This window comes from Apostichopus japonicus, chromosome 18 (assembly GCF_037975245.1).
Source record: "Apostichopus japonicus isolate 1M-3 chromosome 18, ASM3797524v1, whole genome shotgun sequence".
NCBI lineage: Eukaryota > Metazoa > Echinodermata > Holothuroidea > Aspidochirotida > Stichopodidae > Apostichopus > Apostichopus japonicus.
In genome coordinates this window covers 19,648,413-19,667,820 of record NC_092578.1, presented here as the reverse complement: position 1 = coordinate 19,667,820, position 19,408 = coordinate 19,648,413, and the positions used below count along the sequence as shown (strand labels likewise).

Sequence of the window (19,408 nt, the reverse complement as noted above, 5' to 3'; positions counted from 1 at the left end):
ATTTAATTATTTAAAATATATATAGTGACACAAAGTTATGGATATCTTCTGAAATGTTTAAATAAAAGTCAGACAATGAAAACACTCAGTCTGAATCATTTTATGTATAGTTTTGTAATCTATCTATGTTTATAATGTTTGAGAATCTTAATCTTTGCATTTCCATGGTGATATATTGGTACCATCAAGTTCTGCTCCTTGAATTTCATAGACTTTCAAAGATTAATTCAGGCAGTGGTGGGAATAAATGGGTTCTACAGACCTTGAGTTGGTTTTTGGTTGGAGCTGGTTTTTTTCTTATCCGATCGATTCAGTCGGTAATTTGGTTGGCTATGCCACAGCAATACTGACAACTCTGCGATTCTTTTGTACTTATTTATAATGTCAGTACACAGACTGAGATCGACCCATAGTGACGATTCTTATTTATATCCATTACACACTGGTACTAGCATACTGACCTTATAGGCATAACCCTTGAAGATTATCCAGCTTGGTAGCATAGGCGTAGGAGGCGGGGGGGGGGGGGGGGGGGGGGCTGGGGGGCTGCAGTCCCCCAACCAAAATTTTTTTGTGAAAATTCGGGCAATATGATGGGAATTTTTCGGGCACCTACTGAAAGAAGAATAATTTGCAATGTGTTTTACAATGGTTAAACTTATATTATTATCATCATTATTATTGTAACGACTTCCCCAATAATTCTAACCAATATGGAAAGGTAATAACACGGCAAATGATTGTATGTTCTTGGCATGCAATGCAATAACCGATCCATGCCTATATGCACATTAGCATGTTGACGCACGAAAAATGTTGGTTATATTTTTCGGGCAAGCCTTTACAGCCCCCCCCCCCCCATCAAATTGGGCGCCTACGCCTATGATTGACAGTATTGAAAATTGAGAGAAAAAGGTGTTAATATTGAGTATAATAATTTACATAAAGTATGTTAAACTTATCTTCAAGCATGGTGAGCAGGTTTATTGTTTTAATTTTGAAGATACTAATCATCAGTACCCACCTGGCTGGCAAGTCACGTCAACCTCATCACTTAAATCTCCACAATCATCGTATCCATCACAAAAAACAGTGTTTGGAACACAAATCCCTGATCTGCAAGGAGATTCACCTGCAGAACATTCTGGTAGCACTGCAGCTGAGAACAATAAACACATCGTTTATAAGGATGTATCAAGAGTTTTTAGTTATTTCTTTTATATTGTTCACAATAAATTAAGCAGTTGATATCTGCTAGTTGTATTTAGTAACTGCAACAAATGAGTAAACTATCATGGTTAATGTGTTCAATATAATGCTCCTCTCAGCAAATTCTTCACAGTACACTGGCCTATGAAACGATAAAAACATACCAACAGTTATAGCTGTTTTTATTCTTTCTCTTTGGTAAAACGCTTTGTAACTGCATCCATATAGTACGGTATGTACACTTTAATTCAAAGATTGATTTGTTAAAAAGATACCAACATCTGTTGTTATGCTGCCTTTGTTCTTTCCTTTTTTTTTTATCTCTGTTTCGTTTTTGACCGTCACAATTTCTAATTCCCAAACTGAAAGTAACTAAGTCAGATGCCTTTCTGATATTTCCTTCATAAGTTTTCATAACCCCCTGAAAAATGGAGAATTATCAGGTGCATGTGTGACTTGAAGATGGGAATATACTTCTAAAGACTTTTTATTTTGACAAGTATGAAGTTAAATGTTTGTTCTTGTTGCTTACATTGACATATTTCAACGGGTAGATAGAGATCCACATAGATGGCATCGCCCAGATTTCCAGAACAGCTACTGTCTTCCATCCATGCAACAGCTTCTCCAACAAGATGTAAACAACTAAGAGTTGCAGACTCACATTCTCCAGAACCAAGAGTTAAAGAAAGTGCTCCAGAAAGGACCTCTGGAGAGAATTGATCTATTTTAAGAAGCTGCAGGGAAGCTGTTACTGAAGGGTCAAAGTAAAGGGGAGCTGCTAATGGCCTTGTTTGGATCAGACTTGAAGAGTTTGTAAGTAAAACTCTGATGATTGAGTTGCTAGACAGGTCACTGGAAATGATCAACTGGAATAAAGCTGGTTCAGTGATATATAGTTGAGACATATTCAGGGTCACCTATAGAGAAACAATTTAACAGTTATTAAAGTGGCATCAAAAAGAATGAAGAATGCAATGAACTGAAACTTGTTTTTCAACTGCTAAAACTTTCAACCATAAATTTTACCTTTGTAGTCCAGGTTGTGTTTGTATCGCACTTGAGGAATGATGATTTAAACTAATTAATGTTCCGAGGTTAAAGAAACTAAACTACATTTGGATTTCAGTTCCTAAATTGTCAGACTCTATGTAAAAACATATCACTCTCATGGTCTTTAATAGCTATAACAGTGCTTTAATCATGTTACTGTTGACTACCTTACATCCGATCATGACCTGTTGTTTATTTGGTGATAACAGAGCATGTTTTGGTGGAGTTATTAGAATTTATAAAACAATAAATAACCATTAACATATAGACCATGCACAGCTGCAGGGGGATGTCATCATTCAGTTAGCATGTTCAAAAATCAACATATTTTAAGCTGATGAATATCATGAAAATCGGAATACAGCTGTAGAGAAGATTTCTGGCACTTTTTTTTTAATGTTTTATTTTGATATAAGTAGAGTCAAATTCTGTATTAACTTATCATTTACTCAGTAATTGAAGCAGATAGGGTTGGAATGGAGTATGGAAGGTACATAATGTGCCTCAAATTTGAAGTTGGCAAGGTTACTCTATGTTTGCTCTTACTTTGTAATCAGACAGTACAAACCCTGGCAATAAAAACAGTAACAAGTTATTTGACCATGATTGTTTCTGAAGTATCCTACTGTAGCTAGCTAGTACAGATGTCTGTGATCTAATGCATTAATGGGAATTAACCTAACACTAGACAGTTTATTAGTGAAAGTGTCATGCCTTATAATTACAGATATTTTGTTTCATTTTCACATCTGAGGAATTTAATTTGGAAAGATCATGTTTTGAGAATTGAGGTGGTCGCTATTTTGTCTTATCTGTAGTTAAATAATAAAAGTGCAATCAGAAAGTGAAACTTCTTTACTTTGGCCATATTTTGTAACACAAAGTGAAAGTGTATTTTAATCTTGGTATTGTCTATAACAGTGGCCGGTTCGTTAGATGTAATTCCAATTAGGCTATATTCTTAATTAGAGGTTCAAGATCAATTGGCTTCTGTGATGTGATTTGAGATGTAGTTGGCTCATTCCAGTCATATGAGTCATGCATGTATAAGAAAATATATCCCCTAAAAACAGACAAAGTTTGGTGAATGTGCTGTGGTTTAAAAAAGTATTTACCACTTTAGATTAGTTATGTCTCCTATTAACATCTCCACATGCTTTTTTCTTTAAATGAATCATTAAGTTAATCAGCTGAAGTCCACATGTAGTAGACCTACATACTGAATCTTACTTGACCAACGGACAAAAGATTTAGCTAGGTCACATTTACGATCAAGTAATGCAATATTACATTTTCTCCAACAGAAAGAAACTCTGAATCCTTGGCTGAGTGTCAGGAATACAGAGCATTAGTGAAAACAAGCTTGCCTATAGCTGGAACTGACATTGGAGCAACCTAACCTTATAAATAGGATGCAACAAATGATCGATTCATATAGTTTCAAGAAAAAGTGTCTAACACACAGCATTGCATACACAGAGCATGTACTATTACTGGCCAATAGGATCATTCAAATTATCAAGAGTTGTATAGACATTTCAACACACCGTCTCCAATAACAAGAAACTGTACAAACTATACATATTCACAAATTAAGAAACAATGATGAAGAAGCATGTACTTGTAGTTAACATTAGGAATTATGTTACCATGGACACAAAAGCAGAGCCACTGTGTATTAATAATAATAATGTTAACAACAATGAATACATTTCTAAAGCACTGAAATCCAGAAACAACAGGTTAAAAGTTTCTTTAATATATATATAACAAGATGTAATAATACCTCTACAATGTATTCTGTTTTGTTGGAATCAAATTCAGGTTGTTCAAAGATCCATGTGTCATTTAGATTATTGTCTGGTTGACCTTCTAACACACGCCGGTCTAAAGGACATACTTCTACAATCTGGTCTGCTAAATTCTTCCTATTAACACAATCTTCACTCTCTGAAATTCCAAGCAAAAGAGGATAATTAAAGGAAATTTTTCAGAACATTTTGTGACAGCAGCCATTGGCCTGCAACTAACCAGTCTCATGTACCACAGCCATCTTTTGTTTATTCATCCTAAGATCTGTCAGCATAGCTGCATAGGAGCCCAACTTGACTTGGGAGGGGCTGTAACGACTTGCTCGAAAAATATAACCAATTTTTTTTATGTTAATGTGCATATCATATAGGCATCCATAGGTTATTACATCACATAACAATTACATACAATCATTTGCCGTGTTATAACCCTTCCATGTTGGTTATAACTTTTGGGGAAGTTGTTACAATAACGATGATCATAATAATATCAGTTTTTAACCATTGAAAAACACATTGCAATTTATTTTTCTTTCAGTAGGTGCCCGAAAATTCTCAGCTTATAGGGGAGTGGGAAGCATATATGGAACCTATAAGGAACCAGAGGGTGTTAAGCTGGCCCAGGATTTAACCCTGAGAGTTGAATACATATACAGAGATGTAAGGCTTCAAATGATAACGTCTTTACCTGTAACGAATAAAACAATCAAAAAATTTAAGTTCACATTAACTAAAATTTGCAATGATTTTATTTCTCATTTCGGTCTTCTTTCAACCGCATGTTAATGAATTGTAGATGATTATTTGGATGATCAATAGGCAATGGATGGTCAATAATTCTCTAAGGTCAGTGGCAGAGCGTCCGGCCTTACAGTCACTTATTCGCGATTATTGACTTTTTTATTGCACTCTCATCTTCCTATTGACATTTGTAACATTTTGTTGGTGTAATTTGGCGATGACACCTATTTATTCTTCGTTTATCTGCAAATTAGCCAGGCCCGGAAAGGGTCATTTCCGGCGATCAAGGGAGTATCTTTACTCAAAAAATTTCTGTACGCTACGCGCCAACCTGTGGTGGCGCTCTGCTTAGATAGTGTCGGAAGTGCCCCTGCAGACCATTCTCGCCCCTCCTGACCAATACCCCTAGCTCCCCCACTGTCTAAGATCACTGACTTCTGCAAAATATCTCTCCAAAGTTTTGTCCTGACAATTAACTTTCAAGGCTGATTATAAACTGCAGTGTTAAGAGATACATAACTTTTAAAGCATAGCTCGTCATTACTAAGGGTTGCAATGAAGGAAGTAACATCTATGACAATGAAAAGATGATATCACTACGACAAAGTTGCCTTTCTCATCATTCCGGGCTATACTAGAGAGTTGTTCTGCACTTTTTCTGTGAAGGAAGTTCCGGTTACTGTCAGAAGTGCACACAGGATTTCCTAATCTGCAAAGATGTGCATAACCCAGACCTTTTGATAATAAATGTATGTTCCATTTACAATACAACTTCCTTCTAAGCATGAAGGAAATCCTGTATATAAATTGCAGACTATTTTAGGCCGGTATGTTTAAGTTCCAAACTTTGAGGCATCGGCACTTTACCATTGTACATATTGCCAACAATTTGAGTCAAACTAGTTATGGGTTCATATGATCAGCAATCAAGTAAGGTATTGCATGAGTATAGATTCTGCAGTAGCCCATACATAAATATAGCTATACCCTTTGGCCACTTTTGTGGGCAGCTAATAAATGTTGAATGTTAAATGCTGAATGTAAATTTTTTCAATAAATACAAAATGGTGAGCAGTGTTATCATAGGCATGTCAGGTACGTTTTTTCACTCTATATATTTATCGTTCCTCATAAACCTTAATACAAATATATAAACTGATGAACCAGCTGAGAAAAATTATACATTTATTTATTTTTTATTCATATTCCTGCTTGCAGGAGGAAATGCATACATACTTACATACATATGTACCACAAAGTTTTGTCTATAACCTAGCTATCTTCAAGTTTAAAGAATTTTTATTTCATGGCTGCATTATTGAACTTTGCACTTGTCATGATCAATTTTGAGTGGAATTTCTTCAAGGAATGCCTTTGTGCCTAAATTTCAAATAAAATTAGCCTATAGATATAGTATTTTTATGGGATTGTGTTTGATGGCAAACACTTGCAAGGTCTCCACAAGAACATACAACAAACTTTAACAGTTGACCTTCGTGAATCCAAAGTAGTAGGAAGCCAACAAAAGCTCTTTTGAAACCACTTCCATGTGTTCGACGATCAAAAATGAACACTAGATTTTATATTGAGCCTATTCTTTTGGATATTAATATGACCAGAGAATTATAAGGCAGGCATGTCATTGCACCCATTTCTGCTCCTAGGACTGCCATTTAACATCCCATGTTAGTAGTAATATGGGAAAAGGAGGGCAAAGAGTGTGAATGATCTAAAGCTGATGGGAATTAAGAGGTGAAGCCCCCTAAACCTTGCAGGTTTGATCATTACCAGAACATATCAGTTTTAAGTTAGTGGAATTTTTGGCAGTTTAATGTATTTACTATTAAAATAAAGCCAATTGCATTATGCTGTCTTCGTATGTTGGACAAGGCAAATTCCATTTTAAAAATTGAGATATTTCGTGGACTTCTACATTACGTCGACAATTTCATGTCCACGTATTGTTTGAGCAATATTTGCGACCACACATAGGTACATATCACACAATGGAAATACTTTTCCTTGTTCCGGAGTGCGCTATCAACTTTGCGTCTAACTACCGCCTGTTAAGCATGTGGTCTTCAACCATTAACCACGTGTTGAAGTTCAATGACATATAAAATAGTGATTTCAAATTGGGTCATTAAGAAGACTTCATGTTTTTTGTGTTTCACAGAAAAGTTTGATAGGTATATCTTCATTGCAAAGCTTTTAATAGCAATTGAATTTTAGAGTAGTTGTATCATACACTAGTGAAGCAGTTGACACAAACATTAATAAAACTTAATGCCTCACAGATATGTAGTCCATACTCTTGACATGAAATTAGCATAATTTCTACAGGGGGTTATGTCCACAACCATATAAAAGACAGGCTGTAATATATAACTTACAATGCACATTTTAATGCAAAGTGATCATATACATCCCCAATTTGCATTGTCAAGTTTCTAACTCACTTTCAAGAAGGTTAAGTTTGTTTCTCTATCATTGTATTTCCTACTGCCAAGATGTTAAACCAAACTGCTTGATGGTACTTCCAGAAGTTATGTTGTAGAAAAAAAATAATATTTTTTTAAACTTATATCTGGAGCTGCATATTTTAAGCATTTTCATTCTTGGTCTTGCATAAGAGGCAATATTAATTCTCTGTTATCAATTGGGATTATATAAATTAATTTGGTAGGTTTCAGTATGGTTATTTAAAAATTAACTTTCACTGCCTTGTAATTGTTTTAAATTGAACAAGCCAACTTAAAAGAAAATTTATGTTTTGAGTTTCATAATATAAATATTTTCATTTCTTGTCTCTGAAAAGTGACAGTTCATGCTGGGTCTTAATGTCAGCTACTCTAGGCAACATGTGAGTGCAAAGTTACTTGGCACTTAGGGATATATAAGGGATATATTTCCATTTTATCAGTGTTGTCTTATACTCTGACATCACAGGGGTGAGCCAAAAACACCACTCTAGAAGGAACTCCAGCCAGAATAAATAGACTGGCACTTCAAAACCTTGTGTTGCATAAACGACATATATTCTGCATTGCCCCCAATGTGGTCGACTGCCGATTTTCTTAGATCTCTTGTACTGACATCCTGATGGCATAGTTCCTCAAAGAGACAATTTTTAATCTTCGATCCATATCATATCCAGTAAGGGATATATTTCCATTTTATCAGTGTGATCTTATACTCCTACATCACAGGGGTGAGCCAAAACAGCACTCTAGAAGGAACTCCAGCCAGAATAAGTAGACTGCTTCAAAACCTTGTGGTGCATCCAATATATTCTGCATTGCCCCCAATATGGTCGACTGCCTATTATCTTAGATTTCTTGTACCGACATCCTGATGGCATAGTTCCTCTAATCTTCCTTAGATTGAATATATACTATAATGAGATTGGAACATTCTTCTCTATGGGTATACGCATGATTTTCTTTGGGAATGTTTGAATGTGTACCTCCGCGAGTTAACGCAGCATGTCTCGTGTACGTGGTGTAAGGGGGTTCTGAGGATCGTACATTTCCCCTCAGAGCCTGGAGATTTTTCAAACATAAAAACCCCAATGGAGCCACTTGGTGCACAATTTTTACACTTTTGTGAAAAAAAAACATGTAAAACTTGGATACATTGCAACTCAATTGTCAGGGGGTGGGGGGGAAGGCTGTGTGCATGTCATAAGTCAAAAACTGGAAATAGTAGAAATGATAACAGCTACTTGTTGCCATTCCTCACCATAGGAGAGCTCTTAATTAGGCTAGTCAACTTAACTAAGAAATATATTTCTCCCTCGATTCAAGCTCACTGAGATCAAGATGTAATTCACACTCATGTTTTTGACTTAAGAAAAAGTGGAGGTATTCTGTAGGTATTTCAAACTTCAACTGCCTTGAATTTCTTATTATGACTGTTGTTTTGTTGTTTCAAAAAAAATAAGAAAGGTTGTTTGCATGGTCTGTCTGCCTTCCTTGTTTTACTTTTGCATGGTATGCTTGCTTTTTTCTTAGAGGAAGCAATATAATTTTGTTTGCAATTTAGACAGGACCTACTTTAATGTTTGGTTTCTCGTGTTTTGTGTGTGTGTATGGTATTTATAACATAGTATCGTTTCATGAGCCCAATATTGTGCATAGCAATCCTCGGAAAAAATTTCAATGAGTCAACCTGCAACTTTGGGAAATCCTTGCCACATCGAAAAATCCACTCTCCATTTACGACTTAGAAGAAATTGACATGCGGAATATTGCTCAATATTTCTGCAATCAATACCATCAACCATGCTCATAACATTCAAAGCCCATCCTTCGTCTAGATGGTCTTAGAATGATGGCAGTGAAGTTCTGTTTATGTTGAATAAAGTGTGGAATCCATTATCAACAATATGTGCAATTTCCCTGTTATCTCAGTTAGGACCAAACCATCACCATCGCAGTTACGACTGGTCACTATTCACAGACTGAAGTTTGAAACTTTAGGAATATATAAAAAGAAAATACCAAAACACATTTCCTTCCCTAAAATTAATCAAACATCATGTTATTGTGGTTGTCATTTTGATAACAAGCAACGTATGAAGACTATTTTTCACTAATTATAAACCACTTACTAGTGAAAGAACTTTTTTGTGGAACTGAGTGCACAGGAATCACTACAAGTTTATTTTGGAAAATTTCTGCCTTAGCAGGCTAAGATGTAATTTCAGATGATTTTATTGGCAAACAGTCTGCTTAAAACCATTTTGTACATTATTCACAGAGGGATGAGGAGGAGTTACAAAGTTCGCTCCTCTAGACCTCACGAGTGAAATTATTTCCCCTAACATCTTACGTCTCAGACATTCTACGATCCTTTTAAAAAATGGGTCCAACATATAGTGGCCTCATCCCTTGAAATTCGAGGAAGGACCAAGTTCACCACAACTTCCTCCAACACACCTGGACAAGTGCGTAGTCCTTTAAAAATACAGCATAAATTTATATTAGTTACTAATTGCTATATTTATTTTCAGCTATTTCCATATATTAATTTGCAACATTCCGTTTGAAGAATGACGCTTCTGTCTTTCTAACAAATTCATGTTAAGATATAAACTATTAAATGCAATTTCAGCACATCATTTGCACATCATTTGTGGTGAGGTGATTCAATTTCGGTTGGTAGTAGTCCAACAGAAGGTATTCAATCAAAGGGTCGATGATTAACCTTAATGTCCAGATCTTGGTTAGAATTAGTCAAATCTCTTTACAACCACAACTTTTCCATTAGTTTTATGAAGATATATGTTTGTCCACTCGAAATGAGGGTTTTAAGTAAACATATACTGTCCCTTAGAAATGACTTAATGTAGACATATATACAAAGACCCCCTATCATACACAATTTATATAAAATACGCTAAGTGGACATCTATCAAGGCCCAAAAAGTGTATATCTCTAACCGACTATGTAGTAAAAAATACAGATGAAGGAATGGCAAAGGGGTCCCATAGAAGTGTGCCTTTGGCATTCATTAACTCAATTACACATGTTTTCACAGATATATATATACAACTTTTGTCCACCAAATGTTAACTTTTAACAGATGTCGACCAAAGGCAGGATTTAATGGTATAAATAGATCTATATACATGTGTATCAATATATATACGTATAGATATATTTATCTATCTTTATATTTGTATATACATTTATATAGAATACATGTTCTGCTCATATTACTATCATATAAATTTAGTTTCCCTCATGCACTGTCTGGTTGTACTGGAATATGACTCTATCTTCAAGCATGTTCACAAGTTCAGCTTGAAACTGCAGTTTTATGGGTATTGACTTTCCAGCAGTAAGAATTATTTATTTGTCCTCATCAAGTACCATGGGAGTACTAATGCAACTTTTGGACTGTGTACAAGCTCAAAACCGAATACTAATGTACTTTTCTAAAGTATATCCCTTTGAATTCAACATATTACACACTATAATATTACACAATAGAACTCTGTGTATAGTGTCAGGTGGAGGGAATCGTTAAATATGGATCTCGCCCAACTTGGGCTTGTTGTCTAAGTTGGCTTTGTGATTCATTTTCAATTTTTCAGACTTTGATCATTGAACTTCACAGAAAAGCATATAGGGTTCTTGTACTCATTAAGACAGAGACCAAAAATCCATAGTACCTAAGGAACTTCAAGGAATGTTATAGCATCAATTAAATATAATCCATAATATTACACTACAACAGCCTACATGAACAGTATTGAACATACAATAATACTAGCAACCACTGCATGTATATTTTTCAATAGGAAATTATAGCAATTAGTAATAGTATACAAGCATTTGTTCTGAAAAAAAAATCAGCTAAAGATGACCTCCTTTATAGACCATGCAAGATAAATGCAGTCATGTACAGAAACAATAAAGCATACATTGCTTTGAGTTATTTGCATATATACCATACAAAATGTAAAGTGGTCAACAATAATTTTGTACTTATTTTATCAATATTTAATAATATTTCTGTCACTATAAAGAAGCTTCACTGAAATCAATGTAAACTGAATATGTCTGTACTTACCGGGACACTGCAATTCATCCTCCCCATCACCGCAGTTGTCATGGTTATCACATATAGCTGCCAATGGGATGCACAGACCTGTTGTGTTACATCTGACTCCTGGACCAGATTGGCCGGCTGGCTCACAGACTAACATTAATGAAGCATGAATAACTGTTATTGTAAATTAGAAATAAATGTAGGGGATGATGCCTTACAGTATATCTTACAGCATAACTTTTGTACTTTTATAACTGGGCAATTCCATGAGAAAGTGGACATGATACCCAAAAAATTAAAAGTGTGTGACAATAGTAAATTTGGTGTCAAATGAAAGCTAAGAGTCCATATTTTCCAGAATCAGGTTCAGAAATGCAATTTTCATGCATTTTGGAATGGAAATATATGGGTAATTGAATATTCATGAGTTGATACAGAAAATTGGATGATTGGTAATAAAAACTATTGGTCACTGCTATTGATAGCGAGTATATGAATGATATCAGCCACTACCATGTGAGAGTATAGATCATGGAAAACTGAATGGATAATATTTTCGCCCCTTTTCCTCATTGGTTCCGCTTCAGTGCCCTTCGGTATTTTTGCCATTTGAAATGTCCTTCCGTTACCGAAAATATAACTTTTTTTAGTTTTTCAGGAAAAGTTGCAGCATGATTAAAATGAAAGTTCATCTTCAAAGCAAGTTTAGATTGGCCAACAAAATGAAATAATTATTTTCACCCTGGTCCTCTTCGTTTGTTCATTATGATTGATTAAAACCTGTCTTTCCGTTACCATTTTGGTAACGGAAGGACAGTAACGGAAGGACAATTTTGTTTTTCCAGTCAGATAATTGAGTCATTTGCCTATGATTAAAAGTAAATATCATTGCATGCATACATATATATATTGTATACAGCATCCTGTGGGAGTTGTTGATTCTGAGAGTGATGTTTATATCTACTACTGTAAGGGGCAATTCCATGGTAGAGCCATTCTCGGTCACGTGTGTGACTGAAAAATGAGGAGATTTGCACTTTACCACTAAGTAACTACTTTTAGGTAAAGAAAGTAAGGTTGATTTTAGTACTTAAGTATGCACTAGGGGATTATTTTACAAAACCATATATTGCTTAGCCAAAATCAGAACATTCATGTGCTGGCAGAGGTCATATAAAGGTCGGTCATGTGTGTGACGTGAAATGAAACTGGCTATTTTGCTCAAAAAAACATTGGCAAATTCCTCAGTTTCTAACAGGGCTGAATAACCCTAATTTCTCATGTTTCTACCTTAATGTGTTTCTATTCTTACAAGACATTTCACCTCAATATTTCACTTCTTAAAATTAGCATAATACTACATAAGGTAAAAAAAATCTGGTCACGTGTGTGACATTGTTGGGTAACGTGTGTGACATTCTGAATTTTCATTGTGCGTATGCAATTTTCAGTGCAAATGTTGACTCTAGTAATGACCACAGAACAGCACTGATGTTGATATTCCATAGGAATTACTTTAATACAGTTTTACTGCCATGATTTGGAGGGTCACGTGTGTGACATTGTTGGGTCACGTGTGTGACATTCTGCATTTTCATGCACAAATGTCACACACGTGATCATCGGTCACATGTGTGAGGACTAATAAGAGGCTATGAATTCATTGTAGGAATAATTACTTGACTGGATATTTTGCAGAACTAACAGTGTGCACCAAGAACGGTTGCATATCAAGTGTGGACATCATAAGGCACATCAGTTACTTTTTATGAAAACTTTTGCGTTATTTTGGTCACGTGTGTGACATCAAAATTATGCTAAAATTATGCTCCCATTATTAACAAAGAATTGAAGATCAGGAACCTCTGCTTTAGGAATGAAATAAATGAACCCATGTTTAACTGCCTCCATGTGATACTGTAGTTGATAACTGAAATATTGTTTCTAGATACTCATGTAGAAAAAACAAATTTACAGTTAAAAACTACTGTTTGTTTGTACTTTTAGATACAATCACTTCCCATTAATAAGCAGGTGATTATTTCTAAAGTAGTAGGACTTCAGCCTCAGTTAATTATCATTTTAGAATAAATTCAGTTGAATATAGTGATAGATGCTTCAACTTTTTCAGTTTCACTTTTTCAGTTATTGACCTACAGTTAATTAACATAATGTGATTAGTTGATAATTAGAAATAACTTCCATATTTTTGCTTTTGATGGTCAATACATTGTTATAGTTCACACTGGAATGTTGGTTCTAACAATTATATTATTGTGTCAACATTGTGATATACTCTTCTTTGCACACTGTAACTGAGTGGACATTTTGTCCTTCCGTTACCGTCCTTCCGTTACCAAATTTAACTTTAATTAGCACAATATTTCTAGAAAACCAAAGCAATAATTTCAGAATGGAAAGTGGTACAGTATAGGAAACAGTATTGGGATAACATTTCTCATCTCTAAAATAATATTACTCCATAGAATTCACAGAGTTTTACAATAAACTCAAGACCTGTGAAAACCCTTGTCCGTTTGCTGTCTTTCCGTTACCGACCTCATTAATATTCATATTTCAAAAATAGGAAGGGTTTGTGGAAAAAAAAATATGTGAAAATTGAAGTACGTAGTTATAGCTAGTCAATGATGACAATTATTTGTTGTAATTAATGGGGATATTCATGATATACTTGTTTAAATGTCAGAAAATTAGTCCCAATGTCCTTCCGTTACCATGGAATTGCCCAACTACAAAAGGGAAAAAATGGACAAATGTAACAAATGAAACAGTAGAAAAGGGAGATCAAAAGTGGGAGAAATGAAGGAAAGGAAGGACAAACGCAGGCACATTTTATTCATGTTCATTCTGGACTTAAAACAGATCCATGAAATGAAGAAAAATGAATATAATAATAAATTGGGTGCAAATTTCCCAAATTTGTTGGCATTGATAATCAAGATAAGAAATATGCACACTTTCACTGTGCAGCAATACACTGCATTTTGAGAACCAGCCTATACAAAGCAAACAAACACAGTTAGGAAAAAACAGTTTAACAAAATGGACTAGAAAGTAGGAGCAGTAGGATGACTGGACAATTGCTAGACAAGTAATGACCATGTAATTGCAAATAAAGTTCCTCATTTTGTAATGCCCTACAGAATAACAAGATTCATAAGCCACCGTGTCTTTATGCGTAAATATCATAAATTTGTAAGCAAACTTTACTCTGGGCCATATTGCTCTGTAGTTAATGTGTTTGGAAATGAAATGGAAAAAATACAAAGTTTGATCAGATTCTGTTTTTAATAATTGCAATGCAATCTCTTATGAGGGAGCCAACATTTTACGCAAACAATTAACTACTTTCCAGCAAAAGTTATAAATGGATCCTCTGTGCATTTCTCATTACCAAATTCCAGTATTGGAATGGTTCTCAACAAATTGAATAAATTTTTAACTACAGTTTTAACAATTTATCAAGAACATGCATGGCACATTATTGTTTGTATTTTCAACAAATGCTTCTGCTAAAATGAAAAAATATTGGCACTGCTTACTTACAAAAACAAAAATAATATTTTGGTACATTTTCATTACCAAAAGGCTCTTCTAGATCAACAAAATTCTTCACGCCTTCAGGGGCTTCTTCAGCAATGGGTTAATTTAGCCTAAGGGAGGCTAATTTGAATGACTCAAGGTCAAAATTAGTGTGAAATTTTATCTCTTATCTTTTTCTTCATTTAATTGTGACTTACAAATAATTTTAATAAACATCATGACAATATGAATAAAGAGGTGCACTCACATTCATTGACTTCTGTTGGTATCGGAGTGGTACTAGTCGTTACTGGAGTCTGAGTCACTGAAGTATGGACCAGTACAGCAATCAATGTCAAGAACCGCAGTGGAAAATCCATACTGAAACTTAGGACTGAATGAACCTGAGATGATGTCTACTATACCATATATGTTAAATTACCTTGTAATCACTCTCTGTAATATAGAAGAAGGTTTCCACAAATAACACTGAATTGTAAATCAGCTATCTTGAATTGAAACAAACAATCTAGTCCCTATATGGTTTAGGAATCTATATAGTAAAACCAAACAAGATATTTGCCAAATGCATAATGATTTATACATGGCAATTTTCATTTAATAATTCTTGGAACAATTAAGGGAAGCCTCGCAAATCTAACCGCCAGTTCCCGGTGGATTTTTCCACGGCTATAATGAGCACAGCTACAAGCAGATAATGAGTCGAGTGCACAGTGTCTCCAAACTACCCTCCACGCTATACAGTTACATTCACAGCCGCAGTCAAGCTGTTACTAAGCCGATTTAACACAGAGTTGAACAAAAGATCATAACTCTCTTAAAGTCAAAAGGTATTCAAACGTTCCACAAAGATAGTGTGTTTATAGGCCATATTTTATCCTTCTGCATAGGCAAAACTTCTGTGAAAAATAAATAAGGAAATGTGAATTTACACTGCATGAATCTAAAATGCTAACTTTCTTATTTTCTCATTCGGCCAAGTGGGAACAAAAACTTTTTTTGCCTTTTGGACAAGTTTCCTGAATTTTTAAGATTTAAAAATCTAAAAAACTGAAACCAAATCACAATCTAACTTCTTGTACATATGCACATTAGTGTGAACCAGAACCTAACATACAGGAAGGCGTAAAGCATAATCCTACTTGTGAAGAACAGGACCTTAACTCCCCAGACAGGTTAAAAAAATCAGTTGATTGTAGGGCAATTTTTGCACTCCAGCGAATCTGTACTTTTTTTTAGCCAGGTAGATCGTAGACATCCCTTTTCAATATCATGTATCACTGATTGAGCAATTGGTAATGTTTTCTTGGAAGGGTGTATTAAAAATTGTTATATTAGCGGGTATAGTTATTTGGTTGGCTCAAGAGGACTCGATGGATAAAGATGACTGAGATATTCGTGTGGGAAGTGGGAAGGGTGCACACAACAATACGAAAGTGAAATGATATTATACCAATAGAACACATACTATATGATGTGACACAATTACGTTTCTGGAAAAGTTTGTCAGTTATACACATGTCATGATCATACTGGGGCTGAGCTATACAGCAGCTTGAAGGTTCTCTGCTTCATACAATGCAATACGATGTGGAGAAATAAACTGAAACTGTAAATTGCAAATAAGCTTGCATTAAAATTCTCACCAAATAGTCACTTATATCTCTCACCACAAAGCAGCCTAACAACACACTAAAGTCAATGGGAAAATCAAGCCTAACCATCTGTTTATTCGCTGAAATTGTGTCGCAGTTAGCTGCAGAGATCAATGTTACGGTCGATGGTGTTTGTAGTTAGCATACACATGTGGCATAGCTTAATTATTGTTTTGCTTAACTTTTGGTACTTATATGTCAATATGGGTTTCCCAAAGTTCTTGGGGGGCATATATTTGATGCAATATGGCTCATTCACTTTTTAAATCATAGTTACGTACCACCCTTTGAACAAGGCTCATCATGTATAGGCCCAGGTAAAGGCTGTTTTTATCGAACTCTCGAGTAGCGGATTGTCACAATCTTTCATAAGAGACCAAGAAATTTTATTTGTGAGGTTTGATAACGTGGAAGATTTGCAAGAATTATATAAAGTACTGAATCTCAGACATTTGGTAGTGGCGGATTTTAGTTTATAAGTCAATTTGCAACATAAACTACCACTCTATTGACTGTCAAAACTGTCAAAGTTGATCCAGTCATATGGCCAAGTTTGCTCATTGTTTGTGAACAATAACCAGCCTTGTGTTGTCAGGATGCTGTGCTCATTACTCGGGCTGGCAACCAGCTGGTGTGCATTCAACCATGGGACGAATATGCACATGCATAATGAGCAAGGGTTGCGAGATTTCCGCCGGCCTGGAACCAGCGGTTAGATTTGCGAGGCTTCCCTAAATCTTCAATAATTATAATAATAATACATGAACTATCAAGCACTGAAAATTAAGTGCATATGAGTTAAAAATATCATTTTGTACAAATACTACCACACAAACTTCAAAGATTGTGATTTGAAAAGCCTCTCTGATTTGTTTTCATGTTATAAATTAACGGAGAAGAGATATTTGCATTCTTTAGTCAGATACATATATGACAATTATGAGCATGCTCAAAAGGTACTGATGGATGGAAGTTCATAATGTTCAGTACGTCCGTAGACCAACCCAAAATGAGAAAAGAACTGTCATTTTTTAGATCAAAAGGCTGTTAAGAAGTTAAGCCTACTAACTGTTAGACTTCAGTTGCTGTTTTGGAGATTATTCTGTAATACAATAAATCAAATTTGCAAGATTTGTATGCTAAATGTTTCCAACCATGGCTATTTTCAGCCAATAACCTTGAGTAGACCCTTGGGATAGTAACATCATCCAAGTAAGCTTGACAAAGTATTTTTCTCTGCCCAAGTTTTCAGGCAGTGGCTGTATACTAACTGCATGTGTCGACACTTGGGATAACTTTCGCCTGACCTGTCATAACTAATGAACATCCACTCGTTCATCTTTATTTGGGCCATAGGTAGTTACTGCTTCTAATATTAGACCTAAGCCTAACCATAACATTATGTCGCCTAACCCTAACCATATAAGGCCTACATGAATGGTTAACTGTTTTTGCTTCCTAAATAAACTACATTTTACTCATACCTGGTATAAATGTACTCAATGTATTGACCGCTGCGAATTTATGGTCAGTTCTGAACGAATAACGTTTCCGCTGATCCCAATAAAAATTTCATTTGACGACCTAGAGGAACACGCAAAAGTACATAACTGTATCACCTGTAAGCATCGAACGAAAATGCAAAGTTTACTACATTCAATATGACAATGTGAGGAATCCCTCAGTAGGCCGATAGTATTGATCGTCATTGGTTTTTCTATTATACTATATCATCGCATTTACACACAACATACGTCATCATTAAAAAAACAGAGAAAAGTTTCCAATGAGAGTGATGGCGCTCGTTAAGCATGACTGTTAGAGATAGGATCTCTAATGAATGCAGTATATAGCCTACACGGCTCTGATTTTAGTTACATCTTTAGACAGGAACTGCCGTTCTATGCAAAACAAAACACTATTAGTAATCGACAGTTTTTGTTAATAATGCATCTCACTGATAAATATGATATATTCTGACAAAAGCTAGTTGGACTACACTGATTGTTACATGCACACTACCACACTCTTTGACTGTATTGTCAGCAATTTCTTCAAATATATAAGTTGTTTCAGAGAAAAAGGGTTACAAATAAAATTACAACTATCAGATAGAGCTGAGATTCATGCAAATAGAGCTGAGATTCATGTTTATCAAATCAGGGTTAATGAGTGTACATTTTCAGTATGATTTGACCCTCAAGATATCATCAGTCTTTTCATGTTTGCATGAACTGTCTTTAATTGGTACCATTGACTTTGAACAATTTTGTTTAGTTTAGTTTACTAGAAAAAAGGGATCAGGAGGGACACTCAAGTCCCCATCAAGGACTCTATAGGAGAGCTAGAGAGGAAAAAAACTGAAGACACAAACACTCAGACCTGATTACAAAGCTTAAAGTGATTGTCCAAAGCATTCTTAAACCCATTGACACTACTTGCAAGTACAACTTTCTCAGGCAAACCATTCCACTCATTCACAACCCTATTAGAAAAAAAAGTTATGCCGAATATTAAACCTACTTTGTGTTTTACTTCATCATTTCCATTGAAAGTTTAGAAGGAAACAAACGACATAAATTATGACGTGAGCTTACTAGCATGAAGTTGTCATCGAAAAAGTCTTGGTTAATAAAATCAAAATAAAATAAAACTAGCTGTTAGCATACTGCTTATCCACTAGAGAGCCTGTGTAGGAGAATGTGTAAAAGTAAACTTACTTTTACACATGAATCAAGTCTAGAAACTACTTCAGCATTTTGCATGAGTGTGATTATATTTTATCATAAAGTACAAAGTTGGTAAATTGAATACCA

General features: G+C 35.0%; 1 protein-coding gene across 4 annotated transcripts in view; it reads right to left on the bottom strand.

Annotated features, from left to right (window-relative positions):
- Positions 1-18,264, bottom strand: part of LOC139959020 (uncharacterized) — a 50,792-nt gene extending 32,528 nt beyond the window's left edge. Inside the window, exons 1-6 of one of the 4 annotated variants that reach the window (XM_071956526.1) lie at positions 18,077-18,264; positions 15,185-15,372; positions 11,395-11,523; positions 4,049-4,212; positions 1,742-2,129; positions 1,025-1,159 (exon numbers count right to left, since the gene is read on the bottom strand). In XM_071956526.1, the coding sequence (XP_071812627.1) occupies positions 1,025-1,159; positions 1,742-2,129; positions 4,049-4,212; positions 11,395-11,523; positions 15,185-15,296 (928 nt within the window). In that variant the 5' untranslated portion in view covers positions 15,297-15,372; positions 18,077-18,264. The remainder of the gene's footprint in view (positions 1-1,024; positions 1,160-1,741; positions 2,130-4,048; positions 4,213-11,394; positions 11,524-15,184; positions 15,373-18,076) is intronic. The other 3 variants (XM_071956528.1, XM_071956527.1, XM_071956529.1) reach the window with 3 other exon arrangements.
- Between the last annotated feature and the right edge of the window lie 1,144 nt (positions 18,265-19,408).